At 44.6% G+C, this 19,992-nt stretch overlaps 1 protein-coding gene across 1 annotated transcript in view; it reads left to right on the top strand.

Annotated features, from left to right (window-relative positions):
- LOC103189476 (complement C4) overlaps positions 1-19,992 on the top strand; it is a 53,734-nt gene that overhangs the window by 7,588 nt on the left and 26,154 nt on the right. The window contains 13 exon segments of the mRNA XM_007909893.2: positions 361-466; positions 2,220-2,349; positions 2,918-3,033; positions 3,894-4,037; positions 6,330-6,527; positions 7,177-7,371; positions 9,194-9,343; positions 10,202-10,328; positions 11,644-11,715; positions 14,207-14,401; positions 14,870-14,984; positions 16,098-16,168; positions 18,808-18,947. Of these exon segments, the coding sequence (XP_007908084.2) occupies positions 361-466; positions 2,220-2,349; positions 2,918-3,033; positions 3,894-4,037; positions 6,330-6,527; positions 7,177-7,371; positions 9,194-9,343; positions 10,202-10,328; positions 11,644-11,715; positions 14,207-14,401; positions 14,870-14,984; positions 16,098-16,168; positions 18,808-18,947 (1,759 nt within the window).

Consider the following 19,992-nt stretch of genomic DNA (forward strand, 5'->3'; position numbering starts at 1 on the left):
TAATATAGCAGACGAGGGAGGGAGTGAAGGACAAAATGGAAGACGCGCGGAAAGAAAGATGGAAGGAGGCAGAGAGGGAGGGAGTGCTGGATGGGGGAAGAGGGGGAGGAATTGAGGGAGGACTGGAGGGATGGATTACAAAGATGGAATAAAGGAACGAGGGAGGGAGCGATTGACGGAAAGACAGATAGAGGAAGGGGCAGGGGAGGGTTTTTTGTTTGTTTGATGGGAGAACTATTGGGACATTGATTAAAGCATGTCTTGACCCTGTTGGCAAATTAAATAAAAAAATCTGAATTTCACTCTTATGCGATCTATGTAGTGATTTTTACAATGTTTATTTCAATGAATGTTTCTTAGACACACATATGGTGAGCCTGTGGAAGGAATGGCATTTGTGAGATTTGGGATCATTGATGAGAAAAGCAACAACACATTCCTACGAGGCTTGGAACAGCAGCTCTCAGTGAGTATGGTGACAGGGCAGGGGAATTGTTAATTAATTAACTTGTTATCCATAGGTACAGAGAGCACATCAGCAAGAAGGTTACGTTCAATTATATTTTTGGTCTGACCATATGTGGAAATCCATCACTGTGTTAAGTCTCCAAAGTAGACTGGGAGTTCCACATATGTATGTCACATCGCTTTCACACGGAATGTAATATTTCTCCCTCTTCTTCATCATCTCCTGAATGAGGCCCATTAAGTGCTCATTAAACTCATAAGAACACAAGAAATGCTAGACAAAAAAGGACCAAGGTCCATCCACCTTCCTGGTGGTCGAATGCATATATGTACCGAACTACCTATGTACTATATCCATCATGTTATTTCCTGAAAGGAAACTATCTAATATGTGTTTGAAGGAATCAACATTTCCTGCTTCAACCGTCTCCCTAGGAAGCCTGTTGCACCTCATCCCTATCCTCTCCTGATCTCCCAGTTCATCTCCTTGCCTCTTTCACTGCTAACAGGGTCTGTTAATCCAGCAGCACAAGTGTCATACCCTTCAAAATAGCTGTCATCATCCTCGTCCTTAAAAAGAATGCCCGTACCTAACTAGCATCCGATCTCCAACTCTCCTTTTGGCTTCAGTATATTGGGATAAGTAATTGCTTCCTAATTTTGCTATTTCTTCTCCATGTAATTCCTCCATGAACCCTTCCCATCCAGCTTCCTTGCTACCCACAATATCGAGATTGCCCTGGTCAAGGTCTCAAATTACCTTCTCTCTATCTGTGACCATGGCTCTCTCTGCCTTCTCTCAACATCAACAACTTGCATTTTATAGCTCCACTCACGCAGAGTAGCTTCCTAGAGCGTTCGGTCCTCTCCTCTTTAACATTTAAATGCTCCCTCTTGATGATATAATCCACAGACATTGGCTTAACTTACATATGTTTGCAGATGACACCTAACTCTGTCTCCCTGCCTACACCCTTGATTCAAGTGCTGATCTAACCTATTGCCCTGTGGACATCAAGTTCTGGGTAAAAAGTTTCTCTAGTTGAATGTTGAAGGTGTATCTCAAGATCTTCCTCTTTGACTTAGTCTTTGGTCATCTTCCCATCTCCACCTGCTTCGCTTGGACCCCTCCTGAATCCCAGCCTCAGCTTGGTGCAAATCTTCTACTGCCCATTACATTGGGACGATGATATATAAATGTAATTTGTTGTTGTTGTTATTGGAAATTACCCATGTATGGGATGGAATACGCACTCTCTTCTCAGAAAAATGCCCCCCCCCCCTTACCTAATTCCAAAGATTGTTAGGCGCAGGTTACAAGAGCTAAAGTATGTGGACCTCAGAATATGGTAATTGCTAGAGTTTACCATCTAAAACTGTTTCGCTTGCCATTGAAAGCGGTTGCTGTTAACTTTCAAGCTGTTTGTCCAGCTAGAACCACCATTGGGGTTTTGGCTTGAATGGTTAATGGGAGCTGAGTGGGAAGAATTCCTATCCCAGTGACTTGTCTTCCCCTCCAAGACCTGCTGATGAGCTAGGCTGTTGGCTATCATGGACAGTGCCCTCAGGAATCCATAAGGGCATGGTCTTCCAACAGTCACAAGAGGATGGGGGAGACAAATTTAAAGCAACCACAAAGGAGTAATTAAAAGGGAAATTGAAAGAAGTTCATGAGCTGTGGAGGAAGAGAGGAGAGAGCCTTTAGACGTCTTGCACACACCATAATAAAACACTTAAAATGTGAATTTCAGATGAGGAATGGAAGAGTGGAATCATCAATTTTGACTGAGAAGATAGCAAAGACTTTGAAAGATGGACAGTCAATGGAGCAGTTGCTTGGGCATTACCTGTATATGGCAATTACTGTTTATGAAACAAGCAGTGAGTGAAACCTTTCAATTGATATTGTTTTGTCAGCTAGATGCCGGACACACACTGAAACCCATCACCATGGTCAAGCTAGTCTCCAACTATATGCAGAAACCCACCAACGTGATCAGACATGTGTCTGACACACAGGCTCAATCTGGTTTGGAAACTCGTAAGCATGTTCTTTGCAAGTGTCAGACAACAAACTTATCAAGGTTTGTGCGTGTGACAGGTTTTCATGGGATGGGTTTCCACATGTGTCACCGGCTGACCAAAAACTATAGAAACAAATAAAAACTTAGAATCATAGAATTATGCAGCACAGAAGGAGGCCATTCGGCCCATCATGTCTGTTGCTGACTCTTTAAAAAGAACTATCCGAATCAATCTCACTCCCTCGCTCTCTCCCCATAGCCCTGCAAACTTGTCCTCCCCAAATAATTGTCTACTTCTCTCTTAAAAGTTGTTATCGAATCGGCTTCCACCAGCCTTTCAGGCAATGCATTCCAGATCCAAACAATACGCTGTGCGGAAAAAAAAACTTGAAATGCTGTTTGTAACTGACCAATCTCCCACACAGGTGGTGAGATGGAAGAAACAGAGATCCGCCAAGTCAAATTTGTCTCCTCTCCATATGTGATTGATTTGTCCAAAACCAGACGTTTTTTCACACCAAGCACACCACACTCTGTGCAGGTAGGTCATTCTGTGCTGAACTGGGGATTCGGGTTCGCAAAGCTGTAAATAATATAAATATAAATAGAGACTTTGGCTTAATATCCAATGGAAGAGAGTATGCAACAATAAACAACATTCTGCGTCATTTATATAAGAGAGAGGGAGAAGAGGGGAAGGGGAGAATGTGCTAACTGAGCTGACGGGCTGGTGGAGGAGTGTCTTAGAAGGAGATTGGAGAGCTCAGGGGATGTCTGGGAATGGATAGATTTGTAGTTGAAGGTGCGAAGCTTGAAATTGAGTCAGGGAGATTGGCATTTGAAGTTTAGTGTATGCGAGGAAATAGGCAGCAGATATAGGGAAGTCATCTTAAATTTATATAAAATCTCCATTTATAAAATCGATCACGCACTCGCTTTTGAGTTAGAAGGGTATGGGTTCAAGTTCCGCGTCAAGACTTTGACTCACTGGCCATTTTGGGGAAGGGCCAGTCTGCATTTTTGTAGTTGGAGTCCTTTGGATGAGATGTTAAGCTGAGCTGGCTTCTGTTTTGGCCGATGTTCCAAATTCTATTGGAAAAGAGAAGGAAGTTTCTCCTGATTTCCTGACCAACAATTCCCAAAATAAAATGGCTCGCTCACTTACATCTGTTGCGGGTTAATGCCGTGGTCAAATTGGCTGCCATATTCACATATAAAATATACAATCACCACACTTTACACCTTACTGTGAAGCATTTGGAGACATCCTCCTGATATGTTTGCATTGTATCATATACAAGGAGTATTATTATTAATGTTGTGTTATTAGAAACTGGAAACTATACAACCAACTTTCACCATGTCTAACATCTGGGTTTTTAATGAGTGAGTGTTTATTAGGTGCAGGTATCCTATCCCAATGGATCCCCTGCCTCGCGTGTCCCAGTACAGCTTGATACGGGAAATCGGCTCTACACTGATGTGAACGGTCGTATTTCATTCGCAAAAGAACCTGGTGAAGCGGCCGATGTGATGGCGATCAAGGTAAAAGTGGTAACGGTGTTGTGGAGCTATTTCATGAAATCTTCTCGGATTCTTGACTTATTGTGGTCAGTTCAGACTGTGCCTATATAGCTTAGTTGTTGGCACTCATACCTCTAGCGTAAGAAGTTTGTGGGACCAGGCCTCAGGTCAGGGACTTTGATCTCATTGCTTAGGCCTACGCTCAATTTCAAACCCGTCAATCCATTCCTTACATCACTATTTATAGATTCATAGATTCATAGAATGTTACGGCATAGAAGGAGGCCATTCGCCCATCGAGTCTGTGCGGCTCTTTGACAGAGCAACTGACTTTTATTAACCCCACTCACCAGCTTTCTCTCCATAACTCTGCAAACCTGTCTTCCCCAGATACCTATCCAGTTCTCTGTTAAAAGCTGTTATCGAATCGGATTTTATTGCCCTTTCGGGCAGATCATTCCAAATTCTAACAACTCGCTGAGTGAAAACATTTCTTCTAACCTCCCCTCTGCTTCTTTTGGTAGATATCTTAAGACTGTGACCACGGGTCACAGACACACCTACCAGCGGAAACAGCTTTTCCTTATCTAGTCTGTCGAAACCATTCATGATCTTGAAGACCTCTATCATGTCCCCGCGTAACCTTCTCTGCTCTAATGGGAAAAGTCCTAACTTCTCCAGCCTGTCCACATAGCTAAGGTTCCCCATTCCTGGTATCATTCTCGTGAATCTCCTCTGCACCCTTTCCAGTGCCTTAATGTCCTCCCTGAAGTAAGGTGCCCAGAACTGGACGCAATACTCCAGCTGAGGCCTAACCAGCGTTTTGTATAGATTAACCATAACCTCCCTACTCCTATACTCTATGCCCCTACTAATGAAGCTCAGAACACCAAATGCCTTTTTTACTGCCTTATCTACCTGCTCTGCAACCTTTAATGATTCGCTTACTACAACGCCCAGATCTCTCTGTACGTTCACCCCCCTTAAGATTGAGCTCCAAGTCTATATTGCCTCCTATCATTTTTCCTACCTAAGTGTATCACCTCACACTTATCCACATTGAAATCCATCTGCCACATGTCAGCCCATTCCACCATTCTGTGTATGTCTGCTTGCAGTTGGTTACAGTCCTCCTCACTATTTACTACCCGACCTAACTTTGTATCATCTGCAAACTTGGAAATAGTGCTCCCTGTGCCCAAGTCCAGATCATTAATATATATTAGAAAGAGCAGTGGTCCCAATACCGATCCCTGAGGGACACCGCTGCACACCTCCGTCCTTTTCGAGAAACACCCATTAACCACCACGCTCTGCTTTCTGTCACTCAGACAGTTCCTAATCCAAATGGCTACTGTCCCCTTAATACTGTGGGCCTCTAATTTTTGTATTAATCTCTTATGCGGTACTTTGTCAAAAGCCTTTTTGAAATCCATGTAAGTAATCCGCTTAATCCGTTTACTTCCCAAATCTCTATCAATCTGCCTCTGTTGGCTCAATTCATCTCCTTAAATTCCCAGATATCTCTCCATCTCCATCTGACACCTCAATTAATTCCTTACTTCCTAAGTCTCTATCAGTCTCCTCCTGACACTTCAATTCATCGACTTACTTCTCAAGTACCTCTTCATTTCTTTATATCTCCAGTGAAGTGTCCTGTATCTTAGTGGATAGAGCGCTCGCCTCACAAGCAAGAGGACCTGGGTTTGATTCCCGGGCAGGGGAAATGTTAAACAAGTTTCCTTGCTCTATACGCCTCTGTTGCCTAGCAATGAGTGGGAACCCAGTTGTTAATAATCCCGACAACATTTCTTTTGAAACAAAATAATCCAAAAATTAATAATTTCATCACTCACCCATGAATGTTTGTGGGGCACTATTGTGTGCAATTGGCTGCCGCGTTTCTCCCACGAAAGCTCTCTGTGGCTTTACCCTGCGTTGAGGGCAATATAGACTTGGTAGCTCAATCTTAAGGGGGCTTTACCCTGCGTGGAGGGTAGTGGCTTAAAATATACAGTCAATTATCTTTACAGTGTTCTGTGAAGAGCTTTGAGATGTCTCAAATATGTGATAAAGCACAATATCAAATGTTATTATTATTGTTAGTATTATCGCCCTCTGATTCCTCAATTCATCCTTTACTTCTCAAGTACCTCTCCATCTCCCTCTTATACCTTCAATTATTCTGCCTCTGTGACCTCCTGAGACAGTGTGTCTCACATTCACATCAACCCTTGTGTGAAGAGTGTTTCAATAATAAAGACTTGATTAAAGGAAATACTCCACGTAATTCCAAATCTGTTTCTATACCAGGTCACAGCTGGCGATGGCTCCCCAGGGAAGGAAGTCAGTGAAGCAACAATGACAGCATCTATCTTCCAGTCTCAGGCCAAGAGCTACCTATACATTGACGTACCAAGCCGTGAAGTTGATCTAGGGAGCAGTCTACTTGTAGATTTGAAAGACATCTCATTCCGAAAACTTGGGAAAATTGACTACTATTACTACATGGTTTGTGTATTAAATATCTATGTTCTCTACTCTAGGTCTCATCCTAGCTCAGTCAGTCTTATCAAAGCCTTTTCTCTGTATCAGATGATTGTGGGTTCAAGCCCCACCTCTAGAACTTTCATTTCAGATCTAGACTATTGCTTTGGTGCAGTTTGGGAGTAGCACTGCAATGTCGTTGGTGCTATCCTACAGATGAGACATTAAAAGGAGATTCAGCCTGTGCCTGTTTAGGCAAATATGAAAGATCTGCATAGCATTAAGGGGAAAAGAGAAGGGAATTTCTCCCAGAGTCCTCGCCAATAATTCATATGTACAATTGGTTGTTCATTTTATTATAAACCCGTTGCTGTAGATCAGCAAAGCTTGGGTCTGAACGCCAGATTGACATTGTCCCCTAGTCTCAGATGGCCTGAATAAAACTCGACCCAGTACTCCAGGTTTTGGTCTAAAAGGAGATAATCCTTTTAGTGTCGCCTTACCACAGCTGGACACAGCACTCGAAATGTAGTGACTGCAGCTGGACACAGTACTTCAGGTGTGGCCTGACCACAGCTATACACAGTACAACAGGTGTAGTGATCACAGATGCCAGATGAAGTGGATTTTGTTCTGTGTACTGTAAGGTGATCTCTGGCGTGTTGTCCCACAGGTGATCAGCAAAGGAAAGACCGTACGTTTGGGTAAAATCAAGAGACAAGAATTAACAAAGCTGCAGATACGGATAACAGCTGCCATGATGCCTGCCTTGCGACTTGTTGTTTACTATTACGTAACCGATCGGGGTCAGAGGCAGATGGTGGCTAACTCAGTGTGGGTCGATGTGAAGGATCAGTGTGATGGCGAGGTATTGTCTGATATTATTATGTAGAGTCCTGTAGCTTAGTGGTTAGCACCCTCGCCTCGCAAGCGAGAGGACCTGGGTTCGATTCCCAGGCAGGGCAAAATGTTTGGCAACTTTCCTTGCTTCACACGAATACTGCTATTGTTTATATAGCAGTAAGAAAGAACCCATTGCCCACCTCCATCTGTATCTCACAACCAACGCAACTCAGTCCACCTAGTCTACACCTTCGTCACTTCCCAGCTGGACTATTCCAGTGTCCTCCTCGTTGGTCTCCCCAGTTCCACCATACACAAAATCCAACTAATTCAAAACTCCACCACCCAGATACTCACCTGCACAAAACTCCGTATCCCCAACACACCAGTCCTTGACAGGCTCCACTGGCTCCCAAACACTGAACGGATCGACTTCAAGATCCTCTCACTTGTTTTTAAATCAGTTCATTCCCTCACACCTCACGACCTACTATGCCATGAAACTCTGGGACTCTCTCCCTCAATCCCTCCCTCCCCACCTTCAAGTCCCACCTAAAGACCTTTTTTTTTGATTGTGCTTACGGTCACCTCCCCCCTCCTCTTGGCTCTTTGACAGACTTTGCCACTGCAAAGCGCACTGGGACTCTACCCAGTGAAAAAGGCACTATATAAATACGAGTTTTTGTTGTTAGTCGATTGGGAGATTACTTTATCGGGGGTTAGAATGCCTTCAATATAAAAAAATCTATTTTTGGCACTCAAACCACAACTGTTTGGGGGACACTGCTGTGTGCAGCATTTCGTCCACAAGATATATAATAATAATAATAATAATCCTTAATAATAATCCTTGCATTTGATATAGCGCTTTTCACGTCGGGAGGACGTCCCAAAGCGCTTCACAGATCACACTGTAAAGTGAATTGACTGTATATTTGTGGGCAAACGCGGCAGCCAATTGCACACAGCAATGTCCCACAAACAGTTGTAGATTGAAAATGACAAATTTTTATCATTGTTTTTGGTTTTGGAGGGATTATTATTAGGCTCTGTGTGGAGTAAGGAAACTTGCCCAAGGTTTCGCCCTCTGCCTGGAATTGAACTCAGGTCTCTCGCTTGCAAAGCGAGTGCTCTAACCACTGAGCTACAGGACTCCATAATATAGTCATTTTTCAATATATTCTGTTAAGCACTTTGAGATGACTCGCAGATGGGATTAGGCGCTGTATCAAATGTAAGAATTATCACTATTCCAAATAACACAGCTCATTCAGTGCATTCATTCATATGTTTCAGGAATCCAATCTCATGAAGGATATAATACTGTAATAACATAATTGACATTTCTACAGCGCCTTTCATGGTAGGGAGGGCATCTCAATACACTGCACTCGAGCTGGGGTTGGGAACTGAAAAGGATGGGATGGGGAGAGGCTGGATCGAGTGAGGGATGGAGTTCCAGAGCGCGGAGGCAGAATCCTGAAATCTTGCCCACTGATGGTAGGGCATGTCAGGTGGGCGTTCATGAAGAAGGTCGGTGTTTGCTACTGGGTTGGTAGGTTGGCAGGAGATCGCAGAGGTAGGAATGGGGCGAGACGGTGGGAAAGTTTGAAGATGAGGATGATGATCTTTAATTTGATCTGCGGTGTGGGGGAATGGGGAGCCAGTCTAGCCAAGCGAGAATGGGGGCGTTAAGTTTGTGGAGTCTGCTGTGGGAGAGACCACAGTGTGCATAAATGGGCCAAGGGGCCTTCTTTACCTAAACCTATCTTGTGATTTTGTGAGATGGCTGATACCAGCATCATTCATTCCCATGCGGTGTGTCTTGCTTTTATGGTTTGATGTAGTTTTTCATCGAGAACAAACGTCAGCAGTCACCATTATCTAGGTCAACAACGCTGAAAGTCACATTACCAGACTCCGGAAGTGTCTCCATGGTGGTTGTGGACAAAGCAGTTTATATTCTCAACAGTAAGAATAAACTTACAGCCAAAAAGGTACATGACTCTGTTTGGCTCAGGCCATCAGTCCTACCCTCTAACCTTCCTCCATTCCACCCTTGAGTCTCTCCATCCCTCCCTTATCTCTCTGTCCAAACCGTTCCCAGAAGCATCCAACACTCCATTCCATTCACAGTCTGTCAATTTCTTATTGCTTCCCTCCCTTCTCTTTACCTATAGTTTCCGTCTGTTTCTCTATAACCTTTATAAAACACTGGTTAGGCATCAGCTAGAACACACTTCAGAAAGAATGTCATGGCATTGGAGAGAGTGCAAAGGAGGTTTACCAGGATGGTACCAGAAATGAGGGACTTCGGTTATCAGGAGAGGCTCGAGAAGCTTGGGTTATTTGCCTTGTAGCAGAGAAAGCTTAATAAGAGGACACTTAATCGAAATTTTCAAGATTATGTGGGGTGAACAAGGAGAAACTATTTCCTCTGGTGGCATTCGAGGACACCAATTTAAAATAGTTGTAAAAAGAATCAGAGGGGAGGTAAGGCAAATTTTTTTCACATAGCGACCTGTTCGAATCTGGAACGCATTGCCTGAAAGGATGGTGGCAGCCGATTCGATAAAAACTTTTAAGAGAGAAGTGGATAATTATTTGGGGAGGACACGTTTGCAGGGCGATGGGGAGGGTGTGGGGAAATGGGATTGAACTGGATAGCTCTTTTCAAAGAGCCAGCACAGACACGATGGACCGAATGACTTTCTTCTGTGATGTATAATATAATGATTTTATGACTCCATCGTTCCATTCCTCCACCCATTCATGAGCTTTGCACAAATTGAAATTGCCCGCTGCGTTTTCCACTGGTGTAAATTACCTGTCCTCATTTTGAATCCTTTGCTCAGGTCTTTGAGGAGATGAACTCCTATGATCTTGGTTGCTCGTATGGGAGCGGGGTCGATACTGCCAACGTCTTCAAGGATGCCGGCCTCACATTCATCTCCAATGCTGGTTCTGTGGAATTCAGAGAAGGTGAGAATGGACAGCTACTGCTGTCTGCAGGGTATTGGTTAGAGCATTCATCTCGCAAGTGAGAGGACCTGGGTTCGATTCACAGACACAGCGAAATGATAGCCAAATTTCCTTACTCCATACTCCTCTGTTTACCTCACAGTTGTTAATCGATCGGTGGATCACTTTTCCCAGGTAATAATCCCTTCAAAAATAATAATAATTTGTTCACTTAATCCACAACTGTTTGTGGGACACTGCTGTGCACAATTGGCTGCCAAATTTCACACACAAAATACAGTCAGTTCACTTTACAGTACATTCTTTAAAGCACTTTGAGACGTCTTGAAGACCTGATAAGTCGCTATACGAAAATGCAAGGATTATTAGTATTATATGAAACACAAAGAGATAGAGATGGAGATGTCCTGGTCAATAATCTCCCAGATAAAATCACCCATTCTCTTGTACTGTTTATTCACTACCACTATTCACGTGTTGCTTACAGGACATTGCAATGTCTGACACATTCACCTACACAATACACAGTCAGCAGAGTTTATGGTAAAATCCAGTGAAGTGCTCTCAGAGGTTTTTTGACGTTGTGATAAGGTGCAAAATAATTTCGTGATGAATCCCTCATCCCTCATTTTTAATCCCTCACTTCACTTTACTTCCCTTGATTAATTGCCAGAGCTGCTGATAGAGCGGCTATTCCAATTCACAGTGCATTCTGAAATTGGAGAGCATTTTAGCAAAAGCAAAAATTCTCATTTTTCCAAAGAGTAAATGAACAATCTCTGCACATTTGATAGTTGAATTTGCAGCAGGGGAATACAACTGAGAAAGATTTAAAGGCACTAGGAAATAACTTTGGATTCATAGTTACAAAGAATTACAGAGAGTGATATAGCACAGTCACTGGCCATTTGACTCATTCGTGTATTCCTGTGTTCATAGTCCAAATTACTAGTCCCATTCCCTCTATTCCCTTCTCCCTCACAAATGCATCAAGTTTCCTCTTAAATAGTTTTAGGCTTTCTTTTTTAAACCACAGCTTCCAGCGGTGAGTTTCCTAGTACAAGGGGCACAGATGTAGAGATGTAAAGGGCAATTTGAAGACAGACAACAGAAAGGTTTTCTTTACCTAATTATACTTATTGATTGGAACAGATTACCAGGAAGGGTGGTAGAAGCCAGCAGTGAGATTCACTGGAAAAAACAGTTTGATGCTCTGTTGGGGGAATGTTAGGGTGGATGTTCTGGAGGGATAAGTTAAGATGTGCCAAAGGACCTTCTTTATTGGAACAGATCTTGTGATCTTGTGAACCCATAGGGTACTCGTGTGGAAAGGAACCCAGGAGACAAAAGAGGTCTTTGGAGCTACAGCAACAATACACAAATAAATGTAAGTCCATTTTTTGCACAAGAAGACATTCAGCCCACTTTGCCTTGGCCACAGTTACAATTTAAACTTTTTTTTAAATCACATTTCCATTTATTTCTCACGTGAGGTGTCAGCCTGGCTCAGTCAGTCACACTTGTGTCTCTGAGATAGACGGTTGGGGCTTCCTACCCCACGTCAGAGATATTGAGCTCGCAGGGAAGTGCTGGACATGTCACGGCTTTGCCCTTCAATTGATACAGTAATCCAAGTTTTTTCTCTTTGCTCTGTTCAGGTGATCATAAAGGTTCCTTGCAGGACTGTAGGTGGGGAAAGAGAATGGAGTTTTGCTCCATGTATCCTGGTGGGTAATCCTCCAGATAAAATCATTCGTTCACTTGAGGGCTGGTGGTGGTACATTAGAATCATAGAAGCATAGAATTATACAGCACAGAAGGAGGCCATTCCGCCCATCATGTTGAGCCGGGTTTTTGAAAAGAGCTATCCAATTCAATCCCACTCCCCCACTCTCTCCCCGTAGGCCTGCAAACCTGTCCTCCCCAAATAATTATCTGCATCTCTTTAAAGGTGTTATCGAATTGACTTCTGCCACCCTTTCAAGCAATGCATTCCAGATTCAAACAACTCGCTGTGTAAAAACATTTCTCCTCACCTCCCCTTTGTTTCTTTTAACAACAATTTTAAATTGGTGTCCTCGGGTTACCCACCCGCCAGTGTAAATAGTTTCTCCTTGTTCACCCAATTGAATCCCCTCATAATTTTGAAAACTTCTATTGAATCTCCGCTTAACCTTCTCTGCTCCAAGGAGAATAACCCAAGCTTCTCGAGCCTCTCCTGATAACTGAAGTCCCTCATTCCTGGTATCATCATAGTAAATCTCATTTTCACCCTCTCCAATGCCTTGACATCCTTCCTAAAGTGTGGTGCCCAGAACTGAGCACAGTCTCTAACTGAGGCCTAACCAGTGTTTTATAAAGATTCATCATAACTTCATGACTTTTGTGTGCTATGCTGCTATTTCTAAAGCCATATGTTTTTTTTAACAGCTTTATCTACCTGTCCTGCCACCTTCAAACATTTACTTATGCGAACCCCCAGGTCTCTCTGTTCCTTCACCCCCTTTAAGATTGTACCATCAGCTTATATTGCCTCTCCTCGTTCTTCCTCCAAAAATGCATCGCTTGCCATTTCTCCACATTAAACTTCATCTGCCACGTGTCTGCCCATTTTACCAGTCTGTCTATGTCGGTTTCTGCCACTATCCTCCTCACTATTTACTGCTTTTTCTAACTTAGTATCATCTGGAAACTTGAAAATTGTCCTCCCTATACACAAGTCCAGGTCCTTTATATAGATCGAAAACAGCAGTGGTTCCAATACTGATCCCTGGGGGACAGCACTGCACACTTCCCTCCATCTTCAGATCATAGCTGAGAATTTCCTCTTCGATCGTGCCTACAGTCACTTCCACTTTCTTCTCAGTTCGGCATCAAACGACATGATTGTTAAGCCCTCTGAGATGCTATCCTGCATGAAGGGCACAATGTCAGTGAACAAAACACAAAATACTGCAAGTGCCGGAAATCTGAAACAAAAACTGAGAGAGCTGGGGAAAACCCAGCAGATTCAGGCAGCAATCCATGGAGAAAAGAAAGTGAGTCAACATTCGGGTCCGTGACACTTCGTCGGAACTGGGGCATGTTGGGCGGGGGAGGTTTTTAAGGACAAGTTGAGAGGGGGAGGCAGGACAAGGAAGACAAAAAAAAAGACAAAGGAGAGTATCTGTAGGGACCCGACAGCCCTCTTGGCCTCCATATCGATTTCAGGCACTTCAGACCATAACAGCTCATCGTTCCCCCCTCCCCCTCTTTCTGTTACCAGAAGAGTTATCTTCTGTTATCATTACAATCATCTCCCCAGACACTCTTTGCCTCTCTCTGGTGTGTTGCCTGTTCTGCACTATTAACACCTCTTCTCCCCAGTTTTGTTTCAACCCACCCTCACTTTTGTTTTGTGCCACTATCACAACAACAACAACAAGATTGCATTTATAGAGCGCCTTTCACGTCGGGAGGACGTCCCAAGGCGCTGGACAGGTGGGTCGGGACCCGAGCAGTGGGGGAAATAGTCAGGGTGAAGGGAGGGAAGGGAGGGAGCGAGGAGAGGGTAGAGAGTCGAGAGGGGAGCTGAAGGCACGGCTGAAGAGAAAACTTCTTTAACCCATCAACTAACACATTTCTCTGCTTTGTCGTCTTTTTTTTTTCTTCTTCTTTGCCTTCCTTGTCCTGCCTCCCCCTCTCAACTTGTCCTTAAAAACCTCTCCTTCCCAACACGCCCCAGTTCTGGCGAAAGGGTTGTGGACCCAAAACATTGACTCATTTTCGTTTCTCCCTGACCCAGCTCTCTCTGTTTTTGTTTCACAATGTCAGTGAATGTTGTTGTGTACGTTGATGGGATCGATCAATGGTTGTTCTGTGTATGTTGGACTTTCTAGTGGATGAATTCTCGGATGAGGTGCTGAGGCGGTGTTGTAAGGACGGTTTGCTTCTGATCCCAACCAGGAAGACGTGTGAGCAACGAGCTAAGAGGGTCCGGGAGCACAAATGCAGGGAAGCCTTTCAGTTCTGCTGTGACTATGGCAAAGAGCTGCGCAAGAATCAGACCCGCAGGTTGGACGCCATTGGGAGATGTGAGTAACAAGAGAGAGAGAGAGCGTGAATTGAAGTCTCTCCCAGATGGAGAGAGCACGATAGGGGGTAGAGAGAAGGGTTAGAAAAAGAAAGATAGAGAGAGAGAGAGAGAGAGAGAGAGAGAGAGAGAGAAAGAAAGGGGATGGAGAGAGACAGAAACAGCAAGCAGGAAGAGGAATCTGGACAGAGATAGAGAAAGAGCGTCTCAACGACATACAGAGGACGGGAGACACACAAAGAGAGAGTGAGAGTGAGCGAGGGAAAATAAATAGTGACTAGAAGAGAGAGAGGGAGAGAAAAGAAAATGTGCCAGAGAGAGGAATGGAGAGAGGGGAGAATGGACAAAGAAGAGAGGAATGGAGAGAGTGACACGGAGAGAGGCAGAGTAAAAGAACAGGAATTGATAGAGGGATGAATGGGGAGATAAGGGATGGAAACTTAACCACTCACAGCCTGTCCTCTTCTAGCAATGGATGGTGATGATGATGACTTTTTTGATGAAAGCTCAATCCGAATCCGCAGTAACTTCCCCCACAGTTGGCTGTGGAGAACACTTGACAACCTACAAAAGGGTGAGCAGAGGTAAGGTTATGCAGAGTACTACAGCAACAAATTCTATTGCACCTTTCACGTTGGGAGGCGCTGCACAATCAGGAATTTAGATCCAAGTAGGGGATTCTGATCAGGAAAGATGGAGGTCAATGATGGAAAGGTGACCGAAGACGCGGTTGAAGAGGTGGGTCTTGAGAAGTGCCTTGAAGGAAGCAAGGCACAGGGACTTAGATGGAGGTGCAAAGGTTGAGGGCAAAGAGATTGATGGCCAGATCGCCGATGGTGGGGCGGGCAGGTGACGTGTAGCAGGCCAAAGTCTGCTGAGCGGCGGGAGACATTTCATCTGAAGGGCAACAATCTTGAAAATCAGCACTGTTCTGGAATATCAGCCTGGATTTGTAGCTCAAAGGCCTCAAAGTGGGATCTGAACCCAATGATCTTCTGACACAAATGTGCTCAACATGAAAGGTGCCAGGTGGTGGGGTTGTAAACCACATAACTGATATATCGGGAAACCCATCACCATACTTAAGACTACTGGGTGGATAATTGCTGGGATTCATCCAGCGAAAATCCACACAGTTTGCCAATGAGAGCACTGTCTGGTGCTGTATCCACTCTCGGCCGACTCCACTGGCTCCCTATCCTTCAGAGGATCCAGTTCAAAATCCTGGTCCTCACATACAAAGCCCTCCACGGCCTCGCCTCACCCTACCTCTGCGACCTCCTAAACCCCTACCAACCCGTCCGCTCCCTCCACTCAGCCGGCTCTGGCCTGCTCCAGGTCCCCCGACCCACCCGCCCCACCATTGGCGGGAGAACCTTCGGTCACTCTGCCTTCAACCTCGGAATTCCATCCCCCAGTCACTCCACCTCGCCCCCTCCTTAGCCTCCTTCAAGTCCCGCCTCAAGACCCTCCTTTTCGACCATTCCATCGTCCACCCCCCCTTCCCCTCCGCTCCCTTCCCCCCCCCCGACCCCAGCTCGGGTCTGAAATGCTTGTACACTGTCCAGTCCCTTGGGACGTCCTCCTGATATGAAAGGTGCTATACAAATGATATCTTGTTGTTGTTGTTGTTGTATCAAATGTGAGCATCGATTTAACATGATTTAACATTATTATTAAACTTCATCTTTTTCCAGTATCAATTTCCCTGTTCCTGATTCCATTACAACATGGGAGATCCAAGCCATCGGAATGTTTAACAGTAAAGGTGAGGGACAAAGTTGCTGATCATATTATTAGATATTTCTGAACAGATTCTTTACAGAAACACGTGTCCGTACAACTAATGAAGATAGATTGGAAAGTTGCATCCTGATTGGTAAGTGTCTGCTGCTCAAGCTCCACAGCTCTGAATAATGGTACCATCGCTCAATGGGTAGGAATGTCTGTCCGTGCTGCGGCCAGGAAGATGGTGGCAATATTCTCACACTGTGCGGCTCAGCAGGAAGTTTGCAGGAAGTAATTGCTAGAAAACTCTCCAGAATTAGGTGAGCAGGGCGTATCCGTCCAGGGAGAGTCTGCTTTGCATTCCAATACATGGGAATGCTCATGTGTAGGTGAAACGCATACACTTTCAATTAGGTTTGAAGATTCTTAAGCTCAGTCATAGGTTTCCACAGGTGTCAAACACCAAGTAGACTAAAACAAAATATTGCACAGAATATCAGTTTACACTGCCACCCAGAGGACAGTCAGCTTGATGAATACTAACTCATCACAGTGAGAATTAACATGAAGACTGCTTTCTTCCACCTCTACCACATTGCCCACCCTGGCTATACCTCACACCAAATCCTGCTGAAATCCTCATCCACACTTTCTCACTTCCCTTCTCCATTTCTCAAATACCCTTCTTGCCCCAGTTGTCCGAACTGCAAGATCTAACTAATCCAAAACATTATCGCCCATGTCCTTACCTGCACCAAATTCTGCCAGCCCCTTCACCCCAATTCCCAGTTACCACCCCAAGAGAAGGGAGTCTTCTCCTGATGTTCTCACACAAAAAAGATTATTCATGGCTTTTGTGGCTGTGTGCCAAGTGGCTGCCACGTTTCTCCAGAAATACTGTCACTGCAATTTACAATATATCCGGTGACGCACTTTGAGACACCAAAGGTGCTGTGTCAATGCTAAAGTTAACTGTTATAATATAAGTTGACCCCGTTCAGATCCAGGTAACCAGGCTCCACTGGCTTCCTGTCTTTGAACAGGTCGACTTCAACCTCTTCCCCCTTACATACCAATCCCTTCACAAATACCCCAATCCTCTGCTCAATCACCCCACTCAACTAACACAGGCCTACCGTGGATCTCCTGCCCCACCCACTGCACCTCCCCCACCAATCCCCACACCATCACTGGTGACTGAGACTTCAGCTACTGTGTCCCTAATCTCTGAAACTCAGAGCCTCTTCCCCCAAGCTTGCCTCCTCTCTGTCTAGCTTTAATCTAGATGAAGGGTAGATTTACAAGAATGATGCCATGGATGAGGAACATCTCCTTAACCTTCTCTGATCAATGGAGATCCCGTACACAACCTTGGTGTCAGATTCGACCCCCAATTATCCTTCCTCCCCCACATTCGGTCCTCCACCAGCACCTCTTTCTTCCACCTCTGACGCATCACCATCTCCGCCAATATCTCACTCCAAAAGCCGCTGGTCCATGCTTTTGTCACCTCTCGGCTGGTCAATTCATCGCCCTCCACGCCGGTCTCCCCTCCACTACCATCCATAAAATTCAGGTCATACAAAACTCTGCCGCCCGCATTCTTACCCGCACCAAACCCCGCTCCCCGATTACCCCAGTCCTTGTCAGGCTGCCTGTCCCAGAGAGGATCGACTTCGAGATCCTCACTCTTGTCCTCAAATCCCTCCTCTCCTCTGCGCTTCCCCCCTACCTCTCTGACCTCCTCTCTCCTCACAACAATGCCCGTTGTCTCCGTTCCACCGAGTGTGGCCTCCTCCTTGTCCCCCAAGTCCTCTGCTCCACCCTCGGTGGCCGTGCCTTCAGCCACTACATCCTGAGGCTCTGGAACTCCCTGCCTCAACTCCCTTCGCCTCATCCCCTCTCTTCCTAGTTTCAGGTCTCAGCTGAAGACCTTTCTTTTCGACCGCGCCTTTGGTCTCCTTCCTCCCCCTCCCCCTGGCTCGGACCCGGGATCTGGCATGGAGGGCGCTATATAAATCCAAGTTGTTGTTGTTGTTAAATTTCATCTGCCACATATCTGCCCATTTAACCAGTCTGCCTCTGTCCTCTTGCAGTCTACTACTATAGATACTTAATAAGGAAGAATTTGCACGGCTATGGGGTAAGAGCAAGGGAGTGGGACTAGTTGGTAGTTCTTTTGAAAGAGCTGACACAGGCACAATGAGCCAAATGGCATCCTTCTGTGCTGTAAATTTCTATGATTCTAAGATTGATTGCTTCATGAAAATGTTACTGTTTGATTACACCTATCCCCTCTCTCCTTGCTTGGTGTCCACCCCACCATGGTGAAGTCCTCCAAGATGTTATCCTACATCCAAGTTTCCTTACTCCACACAGAGCCTAATAATAATCCCTCCAAAACCAAAAACAATAATAAATTGGTCATTTTCAATCTACGACTGTCTGTGGGACATTGCTGTGCGCAATTGGCTGCCGCCTTCGCCCACAAATATACAGTCAATTCACTTTACAGTGTCTTCTGTGAAGCGCTTTGGGACGTCCTCCCGACGTGAAAAGCGCTATATCAAATGCAAGGATTATTATTAATATGATGATTATTACAAGAAGGTTGCTATATATTTGTATCATATGAATAAAGAGTGTCTCTCTCTCTCTCTCTCTCTCTCTCTCGTACAGGTATATGTGTAGCTGAACCAAAGGAATTCAAGGTTTTTAAGAAATTTTTCATCTCTTTGAGACTGCCCTACTCTGTGAAACGGAATGAACAGGTGGAGATCAAAGCTGTTATATACAACTACAGTGATCGGGAGCTGGAGGTAACCAGTTATAATGCCCGTGCATGGAATATTTTAATAATGACGATGATAATAATCATTGCATGTCTTATAGCACCTTAGCATTTTATTAAGACATCTCAAAGAGCTTCACATGTACTGTAAAGTGCATTGACTGTGTATTTTGTGGGCGAAATGCAGCAGCTAATTACGCACAGCAGTATCCCACAAACCGTTGAGAAAATTAATTCAGAAACATGTTTAGATATTGCTCTGCACAAATTGCCTGCCAGGGTCACCTACAAAATATGCAATCACTACACTTTAGAGTATTTTGCCTCTCTCTACCTCTCCGACCTCCTCACTCCTCAATCCATCACCAGCGCCGTTCGAATGGCACAGATTTCCTGCTTGTCCCTTGCACACTCTGCCCCACCATCAGAGGTCGCGCTTTCACTCCACTGCACCTCGAAACTTTGGAACACTCTCCTTTCCCCCCTCTCTCCCCCTTTTCAAGTTACGCCTGAAACCCTTCCTCTTCGAAAGTGCTTACAGCCACCTCGTCCCCACCCAATCGCCCACCCTCGCTCGCCACTGTTTAGTGCTCCGAGACACTATCCTGTGGAGGCGCTATATGAGTGCAAGTTGTTGTCGTATGTCCAATGAAGTGCTTTAAGTTATCTTGATGATGAAACAAGTTGCACTACCAAATGGAAAGGTTCTTATTAAATACTCTATTAATGCTTGCTATTAGCTCTTTATGTTTGTAGAAAGTTTGGTTACAGGCATTGCATCAAATGTGGAACTTATTGATATTTCTGCTGTTTATTTAGCAACCTCAAGATCCTGATCCTTTTCTCAGCCTTTATGAACATTTTGGCTGATAATTTAATCCTTGAATTTAATATAAATTAACATATAAATTTCACGTATTTGCGATATCTGAAAGCACTTAACGAGATTCACTCTAAAGTGCATTTTTTTAGATGAAAAAGGCAGCCAATTTACACGCAGCAATGTCCCTCAAACAACTGTGAAGTGAGTGAGCAATTTTGTCTGTCAAATGCAAGGATTATTTTTGTCGGCC

Source organism: Callorhinchus milii, unplaced genomic scaffold (genome assembly GCF_018977255.1).
Source record: "Callorhinchus milii isolate IMCB2004 unplaced genomic scaffold, IMCB_Cmil_1.0 Scaffold30, whole genome shotgun sequence".
Classification (NCBI taxonomy): domain Eukaryota; kingdom Metazoa; phylum Chordata; class Chondrichthyes; order Chimaeriformes; family Callorhinchidae; genus Callorhinchus; species Callorhinchus milii.